This window comes from Oryctolagus cuniculus, chromosome 8 (genome assembly GCF_964237555.1).
Source record: "Oryctolagus cuniculus chromosome 8, mOryCun1.1, whole genome shotgun sequence".
In the NCBI taxonomy this organism is placed as follows: Eukaryota; Metazoa; Chordata; class Mammalia; order Lagomorpha; family Leporidae; genus Oryctolagus; species Oryctolagus cuniculus.
In genome coordinates, this window is record NC_091439.1 from 57431771 (window position 1) to 57450036 (window position 18266).

General features: G+C 46.1%; 1 protein-coding gene across 3 annotated transcripts in view; it reads left to right on the forward strand.

Annotated features, from left to right (window-relative positions):
• Positions 1 to 18266, forward strand: part of PAPSS1 (3'-phosphoadenosine 5'-phosphosulfate synthase 1) — a 105064-nt gene that overhangs the window by 60225 nt on the left and 26573 nt on the right. For all 3 annotated transcript variants that reach the window (NM_001082172.1, XM_051819267.2, XM_051819266.2), the window contains 3 exon segments: positions 1281 to 1486; positions 2856 to 2991; positions 9710 to 9978. In NM_001082172.1, the coding sequence (NP_001075641.1) occupies positions 1281 to 1486; positions 2856 to 2991; positions 9710 to 9978 (611 nt within the window).

The window sequence follows — 18266 nt, forward strand, 5'->3', positions numbered from 1 at the left end:
ATAAGAACATGAGGATTAAATATTGCATTTTGATTTTTGTTCTTTGAAATAGTAGTAAAGTCTGCTTGCTTAGTAATGATTTTTTTTTTCCTTGGGGCTGGTACAAATCTACCTATTAGTTTTCCATTTTTTAAAAAAGATTTAGTTATTTTAGTTGAAAGGCAGAGTTATTGAGAGAGAGGGAGAGACAAAGAGATTGTCCATCTGCTGGTTCATTCCTCAGATGGCTGCAACAGCTAAGATTGGACCAGAGATTGGACTTGAACTGGTGCCCATATGGGATGCTGGCATCACAGGTGGCGGCTTAACCCACTATGCCACAACAATGGCTCTAATTTTCCACTTTAAATGAACTAATATTTATCATTTGTAAAGTGGCTAAGTTTTGAAGTAAGTTTTAGCTAAATTACCATTGATCTTGGTATATTTTGTCCACAGAAAGCATGCCATGGTTCCTCATAAAGTGTGGTATCTTCAAGTATATAAGTAAATCCAAATATGAATTTGAAAATGCATTTTGTTTTCTGAACTGTGTATGATGGATAGAAGAAGAAGCTTTTATAGCTTGAAATTGTGGGAACTGAAACCATGCCTTTGATCCTGCTGACAGCACATTTTGGTTTAAATGGAGCTCCTGCTTGCTGCCTTTGTATCTTGGCCAGCGATAGCTGGCATCAGCTCCATTCTGACTATAATAATAAACAAAACAAAACACTCCTGTGGGTGTTTTTGTTTTCCTGTCTCAAGGGTACCCAGGTATGCTCAGTATACTCCACTATGTACTGAGCTTTCTAGTTGCAGTACTTAATGTCATCCTGTTACCAAGAAGGATTTAAACTTTTCTGAAAAGATCTTGAGATGTAGTTCTTTGTCTTGTTCATATATTGTGGGTGCGCAGAATATTTTCAGTGGTGTTAGGCTTAACCAGCAGATCATTCATTGTTGAACAGTTAATTTATGTAATTCTGTACTGAAGATTTCCCGCCAAAGACAGTTTGATGAATTGTTGTGAGAAATATTACTATATGCAGCATTGATTCCCTTAGATTTTGTTTTGTTTTGGTTTGGTTTTTGATTTCTGGGGTGATTGCTTGCCCGCTGTGACCTTGGAACTTCTTCTCTCTGCCAATTTTCTATGCCAGGTGCCATCTCCGCACAGCCCCTATAGACAGATAAACCTCTTGTTATTTCAGGAATGTCCAGTACAATGAAAGGTGGCTGTCAGAAAGGTCTGCGCAGTAATCGGAGCTGTGTGCCTTCTGTTCTTTTGTGCCCTGCAGGGGGTGTCATTAACCTGTCAGTGCCTATAGTTCTGACAGCCACTCAGGAAGACAGAGAGAGGCTGGACGGCTGGACGGCATTTGCTCTGATGTACGAAGGCCGCCGTGTGGCTATTCTTCGCAATCCGGAGTTTTTTGAGCACAGGAAAGAGGAGCGCTGTGCCAGACAGTGGGGGACCACCTGCAAGAACCACCCCTACATCAAGGTCTGGAGTACACCTTGCTGCAGCCTGTCTTACTCGCAGTGAACATTTGTGTGGGGGTCTCGCCATTCCCTGTGTGTTGACACTCCCATCAAGGTTGATGGTATTTTGCAGATTTAAGACTGGATCTTCAACTGGTGTGTTGAGCATATGTTCATGTCATTTTGGCCCCGATAAATATTTACTCAGCACCTGCTGTGTAATACTAGGCGCTGAGCTAGGTGCTGGTGCTGGGAATGTAGGGCTGGGGACGTGACTGGCTCAGGGCTTATCCTCTTGGCGTTTAGAATCCAGCGAGGGGAGCAGGTGTGAATCATGTAGGGTGCCAGGGAGCCCACACCTGGGCAGGTTGTTCTTTGCTGGGCTTTAATTTAATGTTGTAGCCGGCGCCGCGGCTCACTAGGTTAATCCTCCGCCTAGCGGCGCCGGCACACCGGGTTCTAGTCCCGGTCGGGGCGCCGGATTCTGTCCCGGTTGCCCCTCTTCCAGGCCAGCCCTCTGCTGTGGCCAGGGAGTGCAGTGGAGGATGGCCCAGGTGCTTGGGCCCTGCACCCCATGGGAGACCAGGAAAAGCACCTGGCTCCTGGCTCCTGCCATCGGATCAGCGCGGTGCGCCGGCCGCGGCGGCCATTGGAGGGTGAACCAACGGCAAAGGAAGACCTTTCTCTCTGTCTCTCTCTCTCACTGTCCACTCTGCCTGTCAAAAAAAAAAAAAAAAAAAAAAATTTAATGTTGTGTTTCTGATGTGAAAGCAGATCATGGTTCCTCTCCCCAAAGTGCCTCATTTACATTATGTATTGAATGTGGAGTGTTATCACTGAAGTCAAATTTCTCTGTCCCTTGTTAGGTATTTCAAGGTAGACTTTGAGCTTTAGAAGCTAGGTTACTTGTTGACATGAAGCAGCATGGGGCAAAGCTTGTGCTGAGTGGTGAAGACAGACAGGTCCTGGGGGCGCCATCTCCTCCTTTCAGATACGGGGATGGAGGACGAGTGATCAGGAGACATTTCAGGTTGTGGGGGGAGTGGAGGCATGAATTTGTGTCTGTCTCAGTGATCAGTGGTTGTTCAGAAATTTGCGATTGGATAACAAATCACGGTGTTAACCACACAACAGGGATGCAGTGATTCTCGTCGGCTTTGGTTGCCTTTCCTGTGTAAATAGTAATAATTGTTTCACGAGCTTTGTGAGAAATTACAAAATATATTCTAATTCTCTATCACCTCCTAATCTCAGTTCAGCAAAGCCCTTTCAGATTTACCATTAACTGTAAGGTGAGAGTTTACAAATGTATTTAACTTGTATGAGAGCAGTGTTCTTATTTTAGTCTTGGTTTCTGTTTAAAAACAGTATTTTCTTTTTCTTCCCATCAGATGGTTATGGAACAAGGAGATTGGCTGATTGGAGGAGATCTTCAAGTCCTGGACCGAATTTATTGGAATGATGGCCTGGACCAATACCGCCTTACTCCCAGTGAGCTAAAGCAGAAGTTTAAAGACATGAATGCGGGTAAGACCTGGGCCTAAGTATGTAATGTCAGACAACCTGGAGAGTGTTGTAAATGTTTTCCAGTGCTTCCAAAATGTAAAGCAGAATGATGAGTAATAGTGAATGTAAATGTAGCAATGTACTCTATAAGGAAAGGGAATTGGAGTCGACCTGTGCAGTTTTGTGATATTGGTATAATTTGATCTAATACTATTTTGTATACTGCATGGAAGGTGGATGCAAATAACAAATTGACCTTTTGTTTGTGTGTGTACTATAAAATTTGTGTTAAAGTTTATAGGGGAATGAATAAAGATTGATACAAGTCAATAATAGCACCCCATTCTCTGTTGTCAATATGTGATTTTAGATCAGTGTCACATCAGTTCTGGCCGTTGAGATGTGTAAAGAGGGGCTTGTGGGATAGGTTTTCCTTCCTGTCAAGAAATTGGTGTTAATGCCACCCCTCGCTTCAAAAAAAGTTTCTTTTCTCACCCTCTCTTCCTGCTTTGAATGCTGGAGTGTGTTTAGAGCTGCTGCAACCATTTTGTATTCACAGCAATCCCAGATACGCTAGCACATGTTCTTATACTGTTTCAATTACTGATTTGACCCTGAAGCCATCTATCTCCGGATTTCTTATTCAAAAAGTGATGCATTTTTGAATTCTCTTTGGGTCTTTTGTAATTTGCATCCAGAAGCATGTGATGGTTTATTACATGTTGATTTCTTTCTCCTTTTTTTTTTCTTTTTCTGTTTTCTGGAAGACAGAAACATGTTTAATTGAGGACTTGCTGAGTCTACCTTATTTAATTTGTTGCCAAAATTTGAAATCATATTTGGAATTGATGTTAGTAAATTACTTTTTGGAACCGTTGAGGGATCTTATCAAGGAACTTTTTGGTTCATAATTAGGGACTTTAATATTACATCTGTTTTGTACTCTTCTTTGTGAGCCAAACATTTTAAGTCATTTAGAGAATTTCTTGCATAATAACAATTGCAACTTTGTTTAAAGTAGCTGAGAGCCAGTTATTAGCCTTACATGACATAACAGAGATTTCTGGGGGACATTATTTACTTTTCCACTTTAGAGGAGGGCAAATAAGCAACACACCAAGGCGTCTGCTTTGCAGTGCCTGTTCACTCTTTCTGGAAGCCAATACCAAGCCATCTACTGGAATTCAAGGAGAAGAAAGCTGAGAGTGTTTGCTTGTTTATTTTGCCTAAGCTTTCTTTTCTCCTTTGTATGCCTCTCCTCCTTCTCTTCTCATCTTAGAATTGTGATTACCCCAGGTGGGCCATTAATTAATGTAATCAGCTGGGCTGTTTCTAGACAATGCTGTGGCTGGAAGGATTGAGAGGCATCAGTGGCTGCAAGGTGACACCTTTCCAGATGGCAGGTTCTTTGAATTGCTGGTGATTGACCAGTATCCTGGAGAGGAAGAATGAATTCTACTTAAGCCTCTTAAGAGCCTGCTAGCATTTATTTATACAGAGAGTGTTGGTGTCCTGCTGATTACAGAGGGAAAAGTTGACATAATTTATTTCAAACTGGTACTGGCAGTACATTGTGGAATGAGTCTGAGAACGCTTTGTGGAGCTGTTGAATTTCAAGCTGTATTTTAAAGGAACAAATGGAGATGTTAGAAGGATACCGCAGGCAAGGCTGGCAGAAGCAGATCATTTGTGCAGTCAGTAGGCTTTCTTGACCGGAAGTGGCAGTGAGCTGGCAACGTTGTGGTCTGAGACTGGGTGAGGGAGCCTCTCTCAATCAGGTCCCAGCAGGATACAGAGGGCTCCTTCAGGTGAGGCTGTGGGTGGGCATAAGTTAACAGAGAGAATGTTTCAAAAAGGCAGGGTTAAGGAAACTGGCAGATGGGATAGTTCAGGCATGCAGGAAGCAGGAAGCAGGAATCAGCAGCACAAGGTCCTGGTCTGGTCGTGAAGGGAGCAAGCCCATCGTTTCCCAGGGGAGGTGGGAGTTGGAGCGGTGAGGAGGGCTGCTGGGGAAGTTGCAGGGGAAGCTGGCGCCGCCGCCAGAGGAGGCGTGTGCCTCCCGTTTAGCTCCTGGAAGGAAGGTGCTCAGACTGCACCTGTTTCCAAAGTGTGTGGCTCCCGGGCTAGGTGGGGCATGAGCTCCCCCAAAGCTTACTTTCCCCTCGCCCACTCTGTGGTTGCCTGCTCATTCTTCTGGTCATGGAGATGGGAGGACGGCACCCCTTCTAGGGGAGACATTATAGGAACCCCCACCCTCCCTGATGCAGGACGGCAGAGACAACTGAGAAGGGAGTGGAGAAGCCGCACAGAGCCGAGCTGTCGACGATATCTTCACTTTCATTGGAAAGCATGTCCGGTGTTGAGAATAGGAAACCGTTCCTTGTGCCATCCTTTGGGATGAATGAGAGTCCCAGCTTGAGAGAAATTCTAGTGACTGTGGTCAGACGGACTCCGGGACCTCTCAGTGACTCCTCCCCTGCCACAGTGGAGGTAGAAGATTGAAAATGTATGACAGTCCTCAGGAGGAAAGGAGATCAGATTTCTCCATATTCCAACTCCCTTAAAGAAACAATCCCCCAGACATAAATATTGAACACACAAACACACACAGGCACATACACACTCTCCTTGGCAACTCGAGAGCTATATCGGTACCATCTTGTTCCGCTGCCATGTTGGTTGAGGGCAATCAGAGATGCCTGTTCTTAGAGCTGCGGCGTGGATAAAGTAGCAGAGAGGTCTTGGGTGGGACTGACAGAGGAGACCTAACTGCTTATTGCTGTATGTGGGACAGTGTTACAGAGAAGTGCGGTGAAGGAGGCAGGCCCAGGTAATTCTGGGATCTGTGGTAGGGGTTGAAGCACAGTTCTCAGATCTCTGGGGAAAGGGGACTAGGATTTGGGAGACTTTCCTGCCCATCGCCCATTCGTCCAGTCCTTGAACTGCAGTGTCCTGGTGCACAGCTGGCTGTTGCAGAGCCACCAAGGCCCCTGCTGGCAACACCACTGGATGGGCAGCTGTGGAGCGTCCTGTGCGGACGCAGAGGAGTTGGTATTCCATCTTCCCCACCAGCAGGAGATGCTGGGAGCTGTCACTCCTCCCCCGTCCAGTCAGCAGGTGCTCCGAAGGACCTCTGCCTGTTCCTCTTTGCATTCAGCTGCTGGAAGGAAAGGACTCCAACTGCACCTGTTTCTGAAGTGTGTGGCTCCTGGGCTGGGTGGGGCAGGATCCAGAGGAGAGGGCGAGAGCCTGGTCTACTGGGTACCCTTCAACACAGAGAAGGAATAGGTGTGGGGGCTTGACCTGAGTTTGGTTTCTGATGTGACAGCCACAGTGAAGGTGGAGAACTGAGTGAATGGTGGAATTAATGAGGACTGTACAGCAACACGTGTTTCACAGTCGGTCTCTGTTACTGATGAATTGGAAGGCCAGGGCTTAGAGATAGGCTAAGAGAAGCCATCTGTGTGGGAGCAATAATTGAATCCAGGTGAAGGGGTAAGTTTCCTGAATGAGGATGTAGAGAAAGAATTCCACAGGCCCAGCAGTGAACCCTGGTGCTCCAAGAGGACCCCAGGATGTCAGAAACAGGTGGCTAGACCAGAGTGGTCAGGCAGAGTATGAAACAACATGTGTGTTGGATTCCAACTGTGTGTACACAAAGAACAAGGAGACTGTACACAAATCAAACAAAAAGAACAAAATAATAATAGGACAGTGCATTTGTAAGCAACTTTCCCTTCAGATTTCCTTCCTTCCTTCCTTCTTCCCTCCCTTCCTTCCTTCCTTCCTCCCTCCCTCCCTCCCTCCTTCCTACCTTCCTTTTTCTTTTCTTTTCTTAAGATTTCTTTTTTTGAAAGACAGTTACAGAGAGAGAGAGGGAGAATGGGAGAGACAGAGAAAGAGTGATCTTCCATCTGCTGGTTTCACACCCCAAATGGCTGCAACAGCCAAGGCTGGACCAGAACTTCTTCCAGGTCTCCCACCTGGGTGCAGGGCCCCAAGCACTTGGGCCATCTTCTGCTGCTTTCCCAGGCGCATGAGCAGGGAGATGGATGGGAAGTGGAGCATGGGATGCCAGCATCACAGGCAGTGGCTCTGCCTGCAGCACCGCAGCGCTGGCTTCTCCCCTCAGGTTTTCTTCATGCTTTTTTAGTTCATACAGACCTAAGTACAGAGACAGAGGAAACAGGAAAGATCAGTGCCATGACCCATGGGCTTTCAGGCTCTGAAAACTGTGGGGCAGAATTTCGTGTCCGAGGCAGTGGGGAGTTGGGGACCACCTCAAACAGGAAAGCGCCTTTTGGATTGGCAGAAAGGAGTTGATGCAGCAAGTGAATTCATGTCTGTTGGACTCCAGGGAGCTATGTTCCTTTTGACATGCGCTTGGCTTCTTGTTAGTGAATGTTTAATTTCTTTGTTTTGTAAGCTCCCTGTTCCCCAAGAAACAGTTTACCTAGACCTGACTTTTTCATCTTGTCCCAAACTGGCTCCTCCCCGGCCCTGGCTGCTCCAGGAGCTGTTTGGAGGCAGGGTGGGGGAGAGAGTGCAGGTCCTGTGAGAAGAGGAATGGCTGAGTGTGGCAGCTGTAGGAAGCAGAGCTGGGAGCCAGCAGAAGCACTTCATTTCACGCGGGGTGGAGTGAGGCAGGGAGTGGAAGACTCTGAGGAGGGTGGCGGTGCTACTGTACTCTGGGTGTGGAGCAGGACCAGTGATGTGATGGAGGCCAGCAGGAGTTGCATTTGAAGTCACTTGGGAGCACTCAGAGGCAGGTGGGAAGATGGTCTGAGCTGAGTGGAGATTTGCAAGTCACTCGCACAGGGAGCCCGCCTCAGGTGGGCCCCACGCTCGGGAGAGCTTTCAGGGCAGGGTAGCACCTGGCATTGCTGTTGTCACAACGTGACCTCATTCACCAGTGTGCAGGTCAGGGGCACCTCTTCAGTATCCAGGCGGAGCGCATGGAGTGCTGGTGCTGATGGTGGTGGTCTTGGTTAGGAGACTGTGGGAGCGGGATGTGTTGTCTCTCCACTCGGCCTCCCAACTCTGCTCTGCCCCAAGCGGCCTTGCACTGTCACGCGGCTTGTCTGCAGAGCTTTGCTGCTTGTTTCGCTTTTCACTCCCTGTCCTGATTCTGGTATTCAGTGTCCTTCCTGCGCAGACATTTAGAAGCCAACATCATCCTCTGCGCCAGGCTTTGTACCCAGCTACTTGAATCTGCTGTCTCTGACAAGATGCGTGGTTCCTCTCCTCCACACCCTCCTTACAACCGTTCTTTTTACTTCTGCTCAGCACGCTTTGTCTTCCAGAGGTCAGCACACTTTAGCCTGAAGGCCACATCTGGCCCGAGGTCAGTTTTTAGAAATGAAGCTCTATTGGAAAACAACCATACTTCCTAATGGTGCGTGATGTATGGCTGCTTGTGCACTATGGTGGTAGTGTTCCATGGTTATAATAGGGACGCCACAGCCTGCAGGGATTAAAATGCTCATTCTGGCTCTTCACAGAAGGAGTTTGCCTTTACAATGATCTCAGCAGTTTTACAAGTGCACTTCCCAGAAGTCAGGAACGGGGACAAAGGGCCAGAAAGAAATGGAAATTATGAATATTAACATTAATCTTTGGTCGTCTGTGGATTATAAGCCCCCTTTAAACAGAGCAGAAACAGTAGTGCCTGGTAAGTGTTGACATGGTTGAAGGCAGTTTATAAGGAACACAGCATAAAGTGAGGGTAGAGAGGCAAGAGAGCTAAGCTGGCGATGAGATTTATGCCAGAATCAGCATGGTAGGTTAAGCCAGGCAGTGATCCCTTAAATTGAGGAATATTACTACTGCTGTGCTCACGAGACAGTCTCTACCTGTTCTGTTTTGAAAGACTGTAGTATTACAGCGTCAGGAAGTGAACTCGCTTCTTGATCTGGGGAGGGGAACTTTTGGGTTCTTAGAAATGGCCAAAGTGGGTGTTTTGTGATATGGATGTCCATATGTAAAACAAAATTTAAAGTAAACCCAAAAGGACTGAAAAATGTTCAGATTTGTCCCCCTCGTCCTATTTCAAAGCAGCATAAATAATTTCAAGGCTTGCATTGTGACTTTCCTGTTCTTTGTACCTAATGTCACATCAGCTGTTTCCTGGGTACAAGCCACCCAGTGTATGTATGAAAGGTGACTTGGGGATAATAATGCTGTAAGTCTTGGATATCATAGGATGTGGCACAGTAATGCAAAAGTGTAGGTCACACTGTCCTGGAATGAGTGGTCTGTATGTGATTTTCACCAGCTTTGGTTCTGAGCATGCAGATGTTCGCTTAATCCTAGCATTAAGCTTCAAGGAGGAGTGCTTATTCTTTGGAAGATCATCTCTCTTTTCAAGATTTTATTTATTTATTTCAGGGGTAGAGTTATAGACAGAGGGAGAGATAGAAATATCTTTCATCCTCTTGTTCAATCCCCAAATGCCTGTGACCACCAGAGCTGAGCCCAAAGAGAAGCCAGGAGCCACGAGCCTCTTCCGGGTCTCCCACAGGGACATAGGGGCCCAAGCCCTTGGGCCATCTTCTGCTGCTGTCCCAGGCCATAGCAGAGAGCTGAATCTGAAGAGGAGCAGCTGGGACATGAACTGGCACCCATGTGGGATGCTGGCGCTGCAGGCGGAGGCCTAGCCCGCTATGAGACACAGTGCCAGCCCCTGGAGGATCATCTGTTAGAAATGTACTGTCCTTAACTCTTAACGTTCTCTTTTCAGATGCCGTCTTTGCTTTCCAGTTACGCAACCCAGTGCACAATGGACATGCTCTGTTGATGCAAGACACTCACAAGCAACTTTTAGAGAGAGGCTACCGGCGGCCTGTGCTCCTCCTCCACCCGCTCGGCGGCTGGACAAAGGACGACGACGTTCCTTTGATGTGGCGCATGAAGCAGCATGCCGCCGTGCTGGAGGAAGGGATCCTGAATCCTGAGACAACGGTGGTGGCCATCTTCCCGTCCCCCATGATGTATGCGGGGCCAACCGAGGTAGCCTGCTCTTCCGATTTGCACAGGGCAATGACTAAAGCTGCTTCCATGAACCCAGGGGGTGTCACCGCCAGACAGGTTTTTCTCTGATGTGCAGGCCTATTCCATACATTTGGCACACCTGGAGTTAGCCCCCAAGAGGCCCCTTCTTGGGAAAGGGAAGAAAAGGAGAGATTTCTCTTGCTCTTCATGTGGTTTTTGTTCCTAACTGTGAAGGCGAGATTGTTCCCTGCAGAGACGGGGCTGGTGAGGCTGAGAAGGTGTGAGGCAGCCTCCTCTTGTGCAGGCTGGCCCCGGCATAGACACAGCTGGCCCACACCGATCACATCTCTTTAGCAAAGTCCTAAGGGACAGAGTTGGTCTGAGTTTTGCTGCCTTTTATTTTGGAAGAACTAGAGGGATTTCAGTGGGAATATAAGCATAGCATCTTGAGAAAAAAGAATTCAGGAGACATTCTTCATCTGTTCTTTTAAGAAGGGCTGGAGCTTACTGGAGTCAGGAACTAAAACTGCTCCTTGACACTGAGTAAGGAGAGGGCTCTGGAATGCTACTTTGTGGTCAGAAGGAATGCTTGAGACCTTTATACATCTGTCTATAAAGATTTCTGAGTTAGGTTTTATCTTCTAGGCAGAGTAGATGCTTAATAAATACTTGTCAAATGAATCAATAAATCAATGAATGAACTCAAAAACAGTGGGTGGGAAATTCCCAGCCAGCTTCTGGTTGAGGTTTCAAGATAAAGGAATGCACACTATCGCTTTCTTTTTCATTCTTGCCTTAGAGGGAGGTGAGTTCATTTAGATTAGTCTAGGAGGGTGAAGTCTTTTAAAAAAGATTTAAGTAATTTAGTTGTATAAACTCTGTGATGTCTTCATCCAAAAAAAACTTGAAAAGGGAATCCAAGTGCATTTGGCTATTCTTTGGGCTCAAGCCTAAAAAGTTTATTGGAGTTTAGTTGTGAGATTGTATAATCTATTACCTCTTTAACCAAGGAAACTAGACAAAACCCAGCAGAAACAACATACTAAAAGATTAAACTGTATTTGACTCTTCTCTCAGATCTAGCCTAAACAATGCAAACTCCTGTTCTCCCTTTGTTGGTATGATGGCCAAGGTAGCCCTCGGATAACCCACGAGAGAACACTGTGACCTTAGTTCTTGTATCTCAAAGAATAACAACTAGCTGTTTTGGAAATAAAGGTAGAATTTTGTAAGGTGGTTCCCCAGCATCTATTTTTGGGGTGGATGACATCATCATCATTATCTAATCGAGGAAGTTGTTTGATCTTAAATTCTCCTGAAGGATAGGATGAATGTTTTTTAATGTTAGAGTGGCCCAGATGAGAGTGGGAGATCTGTCCCCCTGTGGCCTGTGATCAGTCACCTCATTAATGCCAGCCAGGAAAGTGAAGTAATCCAGCTTCCCTGTTTAGGACCTATTTTTGTCCACTTTCTGTTTCTTGTTCCCTATCTAAAAGTGGACAATTAAGAACTTTTATCAACCAAATAAACTAAAAACTGCTCTTAAAGTGGTGGGGATGGGGAGGGTAGATCAAATAATAAAAGTGGTCATCTGTAGTGAAAACAGGAAATACTTCCCAGAGAGAACACCAGAAAGGGTCAGGTACACTCCTTTCTATAAATTAGATTTTTATGTTTTCTAACAGCACCAGGCATTTTTCTTTTTTTAAAGACTTATTTATTTACTTGAAAGAATTACAGACACACACACACACACATACACACACAGAGAGAGAGAAAAAGAGAGAAAGAAATATCCTCCATCTGCTGGTTCACTCCCCAAATGGCCTCAATGGCTGGGGCTGGGCTTATCCAAAGCCAGGAGCCAGGAACTTCCTCTAGGTCTCCCACGTGGGTACAGGGGCCCAAGCACTTGGTTCATTTTCTGCTGCTTTTCCAGGTGCATTAGCACGGAGTTGGATCAGAAGTGGAGCAGCCGGGTCTTGAACCAGAGCCCACGTGGGATGCCAGCATTGTAGGTGGTGTCTTTACCTGCTATGCCACAGCGCCATCCCCTGTGCCAGGTATATTTGCAAAGGGAGATCCATGAATGAAGGTGCCAAAGGCACCTGCAGCTACAGTTTGGCTTTCCTTAGAGGCTTCCTTTGTGCAAGGCAGAGCTGAGTACGGTTGTCAGGAAGGGGAGATAGCTTTTTCCCCAACCTCTCGATTCCTGGCTGGGACATCTGTGGCAAAAACCCAGTTAATAAGAGAAAAGCATACACATTTATTTAATGCCAGTTTTACATGGCACAGGGACCCTTTGAAATGAAGACCCAAAGAAATAAGGAAGCCTGTGTTTATTTTTATGCTTGGGTTTGAAGAAGAGTGGACTGATCAAAGGTGTGACTGAACTGAGGCCGTGTGATCTAATGGTAATAAACAGAGCTAGGAGACTTCGGAAGACCTGATTGTTCAGATTCTTTTTGGTGTCCCTGTGTCTTCAGAGATTGGGGCATTCCTTTCCTCTGGGTACAGGAAGGGCACCTCTGGAATGAGGGTCTTGTGACTTTCTAGGGGAGGATCAGCTGGGTTTTATGTTCTATCTCAGGGGAGAATGGCTAGGTGATGGTGAGAATAGCCTTCCTGCTTCTCAGATGGCAAGGGGCCATATTTTGGGGGTAGCATGTCCTGAACCTCATCAGTGTGCTGGTTCTAACAGGACCTTCCCTGGCCTTAGGTCTGACTGTGATCACTACTCAGCAAGCCTGTTGTGAAAGAATCCCAAGTGTGGTTCCAGGCCTGATATGTTGTCAGCTAGTTTGTGACCTCAGGTTAGTCATCTTTAGTTTTCTCTGGACTATTTTTTATTTATTTGACAGGTAGAGTTATAGACAGTGAGAGAGAGACAGTGAGAAAGGTCTTCCTTCTGTTGGTTCACTCCCCTAATGACCGCTATGGCCGGCGCTGAGTCAATCCGAAACCAGGAGCCGGGTGCTTCCTGCTGGTCTCCCATGTGGGTGCAGGGACCCAAGCACTTGGGGCCATCCTCCGCTGCCCTCCTAGGCCACAGCAGAGAGCTGGACTGGAAGAGGAGCAACCAGGACTAGTACCCGGTGCTCCAACCAGGACTAGAACCCGGGGTGCCGGCACTGCAGGTGGAGGATTAGCCAAGTGAGCCATGGCGCCGGCCTTTCTGGACTATTTGTATGTTTAAGTGGAGGGTGCATGATTATTTAAAGAGTACACAAGTAAGTAGGACTAAATATTCTTTACGGTTCAATCCTGTTGTGATCATTTTAAAATTTGGTATGTTTTCTTCTAAGTTCATATTAAATTATAATTACACATAGGGAAAAGTGTGCATTTTCTAAGTGTGCAGTTAATAGAATTTTACCCATATGAACACAGGCATGGAACCAGCATCCCAGAAGCTCTCCTTGCTGTCCCCTCCTGCCCACCACCAGCCCTCACCCCAGCAGTCATCACCGCCCTCACAGCTAACACCTTAGACCCAAATTGCTTGTGTTGAAGATTGGATACTCTGGTAAGCAGACTGTGAGGGTGAGACGAGGGTGTCACAGATTTTGGGAGAGCTCTTGGCTTCAACGCTTGAGGAATGGAAGAGAAGGGAAGGCAGCAGGATTGGACAGAGCAGGAGAGGGAGAGGCTGAGCTGCTGTTAGTAGAGGCTTCACAGGGAGGTCAGGACAGGCCTTTCAGCGATGTCCTAAGCTGCAAGGGACACAGGTGTACAGCCCGGTGTTGAGCAGGCACTGGCTGGCTGCTCAGGGGAGGGCGTGCTGGGGAGTCACGCTCTTCCTAAGGGGACCTGGGCGTTGCCTCCCAGCATTCAGGCCGGCCTGATCTAGCCCCTCTTGTGTCTGGCTTCTTTAATGTTACATTATGCTTGTAGAACCCCACCTTTTGTTGTGTCTAGTTAGTGGCAGATTGTTCTCAGTTCTGCAGAGTGTTCTGTTGTGGGGTTATACCCAGTGTGGTTGCGGGGCACTGGGGCAGCTTCCAGGTTTTTTCTATGCAGAGTAGGGGTGACGTGAAGGTGCCTGCCTCTGTGTGGACTCTGCCGTCAGCTATCCTTAGAGGTAGAGCCACAGGGTCTCGGGTTATGTGTATGTGTGTGTCTGGCACTAGAAGATGCTGGTCCCATTCCATTTCCCAGTGTGGTTGTATCATTGTATGCTGCCAGCAGCTGTGTATCTCCTCACTAGTACTTGATTGTCTTTTCAATTTTAGTTATTTTGGTCTTTTAGTCCTGACTCTCCAAGCATTCTGAAATACTTTTACTATTTCTTAACTAACCTCAGAAACCTCATTGGATCAGTTTCCTTTTTAGTTTCTCTGAAGAGGAAAGGGAGATTTATATAAGTAATGAGTTGTAGTTATAAATAACATAAAGTAAACTGTGGTAACTTTCCATTTCTGTTGAGCTCTTGGTGTATTTGCCAGACAGTATTCTAGGTTCTGCACATATGTGTAGTAATGTAATCTTTATAGCTACATTAGGAGGGCAGGAACTTTTATTGGCAATTTCCAAATGAAGAAACTGAAGTAGCAATGTTAAATAACTTGTCCTATATCGTAGTAGAAAATGGTGGGGGTGGAATTTGAATTTAAGTAATCTGGTTCCAGAGTCATGTATTATGATTTCACAGAATTTTGAATATTATTATACAGCATTAAAACATTAAAGAAATATGAAGGTACATATTTTTCATAGACTGGAAATAAATCCTTATAATAAATTCTTACACGAGTTCCAAAATTATGAGTTAGGATGGGAGTGGGCATATAGCCTAGAAATCATATCCCCTATCAGAGTGCCTCAGTTTGGATCCTGCTGGCTCCAGCTCCCGCCTTCTGCTTTCTACTAATGCTGACCCTGGGGGGCAGCGGGTGAAGGCTCATTATGTTGTTGAGTCCCTGCCACCCACATAAGAGACTTGGGTTGGATTCCTGGCTCCCACCTTCAGCCTGGCCCAGCCAGTGTTCTTGATGGGCATTTGGGGAGTAAGCCAGCTGATGGGCTGCCCTCCTGCCTCTGAAATAAACAAACAAAAAATGAGTTCAGATGGCCGTAGCTGACAGTCATTAGAGGTGAAGTCGCCAAGAGAGTGGCTTTCAGTCTCATTTTCTGCTTACCACAGCCTTGGACTGTGATTCTTACTCTTGACACCTCTGTCATGGTGTCAGTAATATATGCCTTTGTTGTTGTTGTTGCTGTGCAGAGTAAATAGGATCAATGTAAATCACTTAACACATTGCCTGACTCATGACAGGCTGTGGCAGTTGCATCATTTGCTGCCTAAAGAAACAATGAAAAGCTTGCTTCAAGTTCTCAGTGTCCCCAGGATTCGTCCCCACATCGAGGGGCCTGTCCCTGTCCCAAGGCTCTTCATAAATCCTTGTTAAATCCTATAGTTTTGATTGTGGCAGGGCTTCCCGGTGGGTTTGTTCAGAGTATGCTTCCTAGGCCTGATTTGGAATATTTTTTGGCTTTTGATGATAAATAAAAACATGAAGGTGAGAATAACCATTTTTTGAGGCCTGCACGTGTGTTGTACACTTTGTACATGTTGTCTAGCCTATGCCCACAACTCAGGGAGATGTGGATTTTATTCCCATTTTACCTAAGAGGTTGTGGAGCTCACAGGTCAAGCCACTTACTGGGGGCCTGTCAGAGAAAACTGGAGCTGGCCGATAGTTGAAGTAGTAGAAGCAGATTTTATACAGAGCTGTGGGAAAAAAAGACCTCAGTATCGAACTGGGCATAATTCTGAATACAGTTTGGACAAGTGGGGATTCATAGCAAGGGGCAGGGCGGAGGTCAGGGGATGGAAGTTACCATGAGGAAACCTCGGACGCAGGCAGTCTGGTTAAACACAGCTAACTCGATCCTTGCCAGAGGCAGGGCAGGGCGATCAGCTGTCACCTGGAGGGTGGGCAGAGTGGGGGTTTGATCAGACATCGAGGGTAGGGACTCTTCCAAAGACCTTGCTGTAAGCGGGTGATGCAGCCTGGACAAGGATAGACGTTGAGAGTCAGAGGAGCCTGCCAAGGGTCAGGACAAGAAGAGCATTTTTGTCAGTCTTAAGCTAACAAGATGTGGAGCTGGGGCTGAAATCGGGCTCCAAGGTTCTTTCCATGGGGGCTATTTGGTGCCACCAAGGTGCTGGATAGTTTTGTCGTTGGCAGTCTGAGGGAGGGCAGAGAGGCAAGGTGCGCTGGGTACCTGCATAGAGCTCCCAGGTTTTCTGGGAAGAGGACAAAAGCTTACTAAAGGTGGATCTGCACAGAGGTCTCTGGCTGGAGCATTAAATAGCAGCTTAGAGATGCGGTTCCTGTGCCTACATCTGTGGCTCGAGCCAAAAGCAGATTTTAAAAGAATAATCTTTAGGATTTCCAGTAAATATGTTAAACCATTGAATGCATTAATGTTTCTGGCCTGGCAGGATGTAACTTAGATTGAGTGGCTTATGAAAACTATCTCCTTCTTTTTCTCTTATGCCTCACTGGTGTGTGTTTGAGTTGTTTTGCTTATTTGCAGTCTCAAGTGAAGAATTTTTCTTGTAATTAAAAAGAAAAAAAATCCCATTTTTGTAGCTTTTCCAGTGACATCAGGAGAAAGTCTGCCAGAGATGGCTCATTTGCCAACTAATAATAATAAAGTAAAAACAATGACTCTTCCTTTAATCGTTTTCTGTAGGTCATTTAGAAGGCATTGGTACCAGATTTGTTTCCTTAGCACAAATGCTTTTCAGAACAGATGAGCAGCTGTTAAGCCTATTTGGTTATCAACAGGATGTTCTTGATTTTCCAGTCTGTAAAGATTTAATGGCTTGGTTCATAAATTCCATTTTTGGAATAGAGTGCAGGCCAAGGATGTGGAGGGAGAGTTAACTTCCTAATACCAAGATGGTGTACGTACATTTTTATCTTTGTGAATTACTAATTGATTATGTAGGAAATTCTGTTTGTCTCATCTCACTAGATCCCAAATCTATTTCTGTAAAAAGGACAAGAAAAAATGCTTTTTAAGGTGTTAGGTTATCTCAGAGTGTTGAAAAGAAGATGGCGTTTTGGGTGGTGGGTTCAGGAGTGTACACCTGATGGCCATGTCCTGGGGGTATGAAATTCTGAGGATTGTGGTGAAAATGGGAAAACTGTATGGTTGGAGACAGATTCCTCTCTGCCAGGAGTTACCCTTAATGGAAACTGGTTCTGTGTTTGTGAGCAGATGACTTAAACAGGACAGTAGGAACATACTGCCACTTGGATTCCAGTGTATCTGTTGGGCCAGTCTATGTTTTGTACAAGTGAAACATCTGGAACAATAAGTGGCGTGTCTGTCAAGAGCATCAACCTGTTCTTCCCTAGAACCATTTCCAAGAGCTGTGAGAATCCAGAGGGAATTACTTCTTGAGATCTTAGCCTAATTATAAAAAGGATAGACTCCTAAGTTTTAATTGTACTTTGGACCCTCTTTGAGGTCTGTAGTACTTTTGTCTTATCATTTGTTTTATTCAAAGGTTTATTATTTATTTGAAAGGCAGAGTTACAGAGAAAGGGAGATACAGGTCTTCTATCCAGTGGTTCACTCCCCAAATGGCTGCAACAGCCAGGGCTGGGCCATACCAAAGGCAGCAGCCAGGAACTCCATCTGGGTCTCCCACATGGGTGGTAGGGACCCAGGTACCTGAGCCATCTTTTGTTGCTTTCCCAGATGCATTGGTGGGGAGTTGGATCAGAAGTGGAGTAGCTGGGACTTGAGCCAGCTGTCTGTGTGGGTTGCTGGTGTCACAGGTAGTGGCTTAACCTGCTATGCTACAATGCTGGTCCCTGTTCATATTTCTTTACTAGTATAACACAGGTTCACAATCTCTCCCAGAATCTTGGGAAATATGAACTATAATAAGTTTTCTATCATTTACAAATTTTTAAAATTGTTTTAAAGTTAGAGAGAGAAAGGGGAGAGGGGAACTCCCATCTGCTGGTTCACTTCTCAGATATATGAAGCAGCCAGGGCTGGGCCAGGTACTCAAGTCCTTGAGCCATCACCCACTGCTTCTCAGGATAGGCATTAGCGGGAAGCTGGTAATGAAAGCAAAGCCAGGCCTCAAACCCAGGCACTGGTATGGAGGATGTGAGTATTCCAAGTGTCATCTTAACTACTGCAGCATGTGCTCATCCCATTTATAGGTATTTTTAAAAAGTAAAGCATGGTGGTTGGGGCCGGCGCTGTGGTGTAGCAGGTTAATGCTCTGACCTGAAGCGCTGGCATCCCATATGGGTGCCGGTTCTAGTCCCGGC